The following is a 3697-nucleotide window of genomic DNA, read 5'->3' as shown; positions in this document are numbered from 1 at the left end:
GTTTCACACAGTCTAGGAAATACATGTATCTAGCACCCTTATCTCTTTAAAATATAAAAATAAGTATTATTTACAAAAAGGTTTGGGGTAGGGGTGCCTAGTTGGCTCAGTCAGAAGAGTGTCTGATTTTGGTCAGGTCATGTTCTCACGGTTCCTGGGTTCAAGTCCCACATCAGGTTCTGTGCTGACAGCTCAGAGAGTGAAGTCTGATTTGCGATCTCTATCTCCCTCTCTATCACACTCCCTCCCATGCATACTTTCTCTCTCTCTCTCCCTCACTCCCTCTCTTTCTCTGTATTTCTCTCTCTCTCTCTCAAAATGATAGACAAACACTTAAAAAAATCTTATAAGAAAAAGAGGTTCTGGGAATTCTGTGTGAAAATGTATAACTAATAAATTACTAGCGATGAATAAATGAACTGTGTTGCTGTTTCAACAGAAATAAAATAACAAATTTATGATTCCACTGATAATATCTACATCATATATTGCTCTCAACTTACTAATTTAATGTGCCTTGATATTATGTGAAATAATTTCCTTTAATGACAAAACCATTCAGCATCTGTGTGCTGTTCCTTGCATTTATAGGTTCTTCTTTGGATTTCCACTTTATACAAGTAGGATTCCCAAGAAATACTGTAACACGAGACACAAACAGGGTGAGTACTGATACAAATATGATATACCACTGTTAGTGTCCTGTTTTCAATCAAAATTTTAATTAAAATTGCCTAGAGTAGATTAATAATGTATTTGGAAGCAGGCCAGAGGAAAAAGGACAAAAATAAATGAGTTTTAAAAATTCGGTCAAATGAGTTATGCAGATAACCACTAAGCCTTGATGGACATATTAGAAATCATTTTCTTCAAAAGAATGCAGCAAATTAATATGTGGGCATCCTGTAGGTAAGAGATTTTTGAAACTTAGGAATATCAATAGCCTCTTACATTAATAATAATCTTATACATTTTCTCTTTGTTTCTGTATATTCTGTTCTTTCTATACATACTTAACTACAATTTACATATAGTCAAGTTAAAAACACACTGTTTTTCATTTCGAGCACCACTCACTAGTTCCACACCTTGCATTCCATATAAAAGATGGTATTTAATCCTTTCTCAGATCCTACATAACAAATTCAATGAGAAAAATCCTACAATTCTTCAGGATAAAAATCCTAAATCATCTCCTAAAAATAAATCTTACCTTACAATCACAACACATCAAGGGAGATACTTTGTCTTTCAGCAAAGGGAGAAAACACACACACACACACACACACACACACACAAACTCTCTCTCTCACACACACACACACACACACACACACAAACTCTCTTAATTGGAGAAATCCTGGTACCTGCACTACACTGCCATCTGATATGATATGAATGCTATAGGAAACATATAGACTGAGCCACCAGCTTGCATTCAGATTGGACACAGTCTACACAGCCCCATGAGCAAAACAGCAGTCCTTCCACATTAGATGCTAAATGTGATAGCCAGACTATATCTCTAAGGAAAAAACACATGTACAACTTAAGCCATGATTCAGTAACAACAAACTTGGATGTGCCAAAGTGTCAGGCTCTTCCCCACGCTATGAAGCTCAATACAAAGGTTGGATAGAGAGAAAACATTTTTTTATGTACCAAACATGTCTAGTCATGTAGTGAACCATCTATGAGAGAGCCCTTTTGGTCATCACTTGGCAGTAGCATAAACAACCAAAAAAGAATATTCCTTGAGTCCTTTCACTGTATATCAGTGAGAAAGAACCTTTTTAAATGTCTTAATACAAGTAGAAATTCATTTGCTATTCTTATCAATATTACTAATTATAATAGATTAACATTATGCTTTAGAAAGAAAGATCAATTTTGCACTCCTAATATGTAATTCAGTCTCCCAACCTGGTTTAATGATAGCGTCACACCATGTTTTGATTTATAATATTACTTACATCTTATCAAATGAAATCATGCTTTGGGGAACAGCTTGTGAGCCTCACAGCTCTGCTGTATTAACACAAACCTCATGGTTTATTACTTTATTAAAAATGGTCAAGAACTGGTGTTTCCAGGGAGAACCAGAATACTCCAGTAAGATAATCCAGCAATAACCAAGCCATCTCCATGTCTTGCAGATCAATGAATGTGTCCAGCACAGAAACCACCAACTCCGTTAGCCACTTTATCCTCATGGGCTTTCCCTCAAGCCCACAGATGCAGCTCCTCTATTTCGGGCTCTTCTCTGTCGTCTACACCCTGACCCTCATGGGGAATGCAGCCATTGTCTGTGCAGTGAGGTGGGACCAGCGTCTTCACACTCCCATGTACATCTTCTTGGGCAATTTCTCTCTCCTGGAAATATGTTACGTCACCACGACTGTCCCTAACATGTTGGCCAACTTCCTGTCCACAAGCAAGTCCATTTCCTTTGTGAACTGCTTTGCACAGTTCTACTTCTTCTTCTCTTTCGGGTGTGATGAGGGCCTCTTCCTTTGCATCATGGCCTTTGACAGGTACCTTGCCATCTGTCGCCCTCTGCATTACCCACGCATCATGACGGAACAGCTGTACACGGGCCTTGCCATCTTTGGCTGGTCATGCGGGTTCATCGTCTTCCTAACCCCAGTTGTTCTCATTGCACACTTACCCTACTGTGGCCCAAATACCATCAACCACTTCGTGTGTGATCCTGTCCCATTGATGATGCTGTCCTGTTCTGAAGACACCATGACGCAGTTCATTTATTCTACTTTCAATGCTATTTTTATGGTTGGAACTTTTCTCTTTGTTCTTTGTTCCTATGCTCTGGTGATTGTGGCCGTGCTAAGGATGCCCTCAGCAGCAGGCAAACGCAAGGCTTTCTCCACCTGTGCTTCTCATCTAGCAGTGGTGATCCTGTTTTTTGGCTCTGTTTTGGTGATGTATATTAGTCCTGGATCAGGACACTCAGTGCAAATGCAGAAAATTGTGACCTTGTTTTATTCTGTGATAACACCCCTCTGTAACCCTCTAATTTATAGCCTCAGGAACAAGGAAATGAAGACTGCTCTGAGGAAAATCTTTGGCACTGAACATGGTAGTCAGAAATTGTATTGAATGTGTAAATTGCTTTGGGTAGGAATGACATTTTCACAATATTTATTCTTCCGATCCATGAATAGGGAATGTTTTCCCATTTCTTGGTGACTTCTTCAATCTCTCTCATAAGTTTTCTATAGTTTTCATCATATAGGTCTTTTACATCCTTGGTTAGGTTTACTCCTAGGTATTTGATAGTTTTTCGTGCAATCGTGAATGGGATCAGTTTCTGAATTTCCTTTTCGGCTGCTTCATTTTTGGTGTATAGGAATGCAACTGATTTCTGTACATTGATTTTGTATCCTGCAACTTTACTGAATTCATTGATCAGTTCTAGAAGGCTTCTGGTGGAGTCAATTGGGTTTTCCATGTAGAGTATCATGTCATCTGCAAAAAGTGAAAGCTTGACTTCTTTGCCGATTCTGATGCCTTTTATTTCTTTTTGTTGTCTGATTGCTGATGCTAGGACTTCCAGCACTATGTTAAACAACAGTGGTGAGAGTAGAGTGGGCACCCCTGTCGTGTTCCTGATCTCAGGGGGAAAGCTCTCAGTTTTTCCCCATTGAGGATAATATTGGCTGTGGGCTTTTCATAAACT

The 3697-nt window shown here is 38.9% G+C and overlaps 2 protein-coding genes across 2 annotated transcripts in view; one reads left to right on the top strand and one right to left on the bottom strand.

The window, feature by feature from the left end:
• The window catches only part of LOC115302071 (olfactory receptor 4M1), a 153304-nt gene that overhangs the window by 105775 nt on the left and 43832 nt on the right, over window positions 1-3697 (bottom strand). The window lies entirely within an intron of this gene.
• LOC115302255 (olfactory receptor 11G2-like) lies at window positions 2161-3117 on the top strand. Its single transcript, XM_029952210.1, has one exon. It carries the CDS (start codon window positions 2161-2163, stop codon window positions 3115-3117), a length of 957 nt encoding a protein of 318 aa, XP_029808070.1.

The sequence above is a fragment of the Suricata suricatta genome, chromosome 9 (genome assembly GCF_006229205.1).
Source record: "Suricata suricatta isolate VVHF042 chromosome 9, meerkat_22Aug2017_6uvM2_HiC, whole genome shotgun sequence".
Taxonomy (NCBI): Eukaryota; Metazoa; Chordata; class Mammalia; order Carnivora; family Herpestidae; genus Suricata; species Suricata suricatta.
Note: the sequence above shows the minus strand (reverse complement) of the source record. Positions and strands in the feature narration are given on the sequence as shown.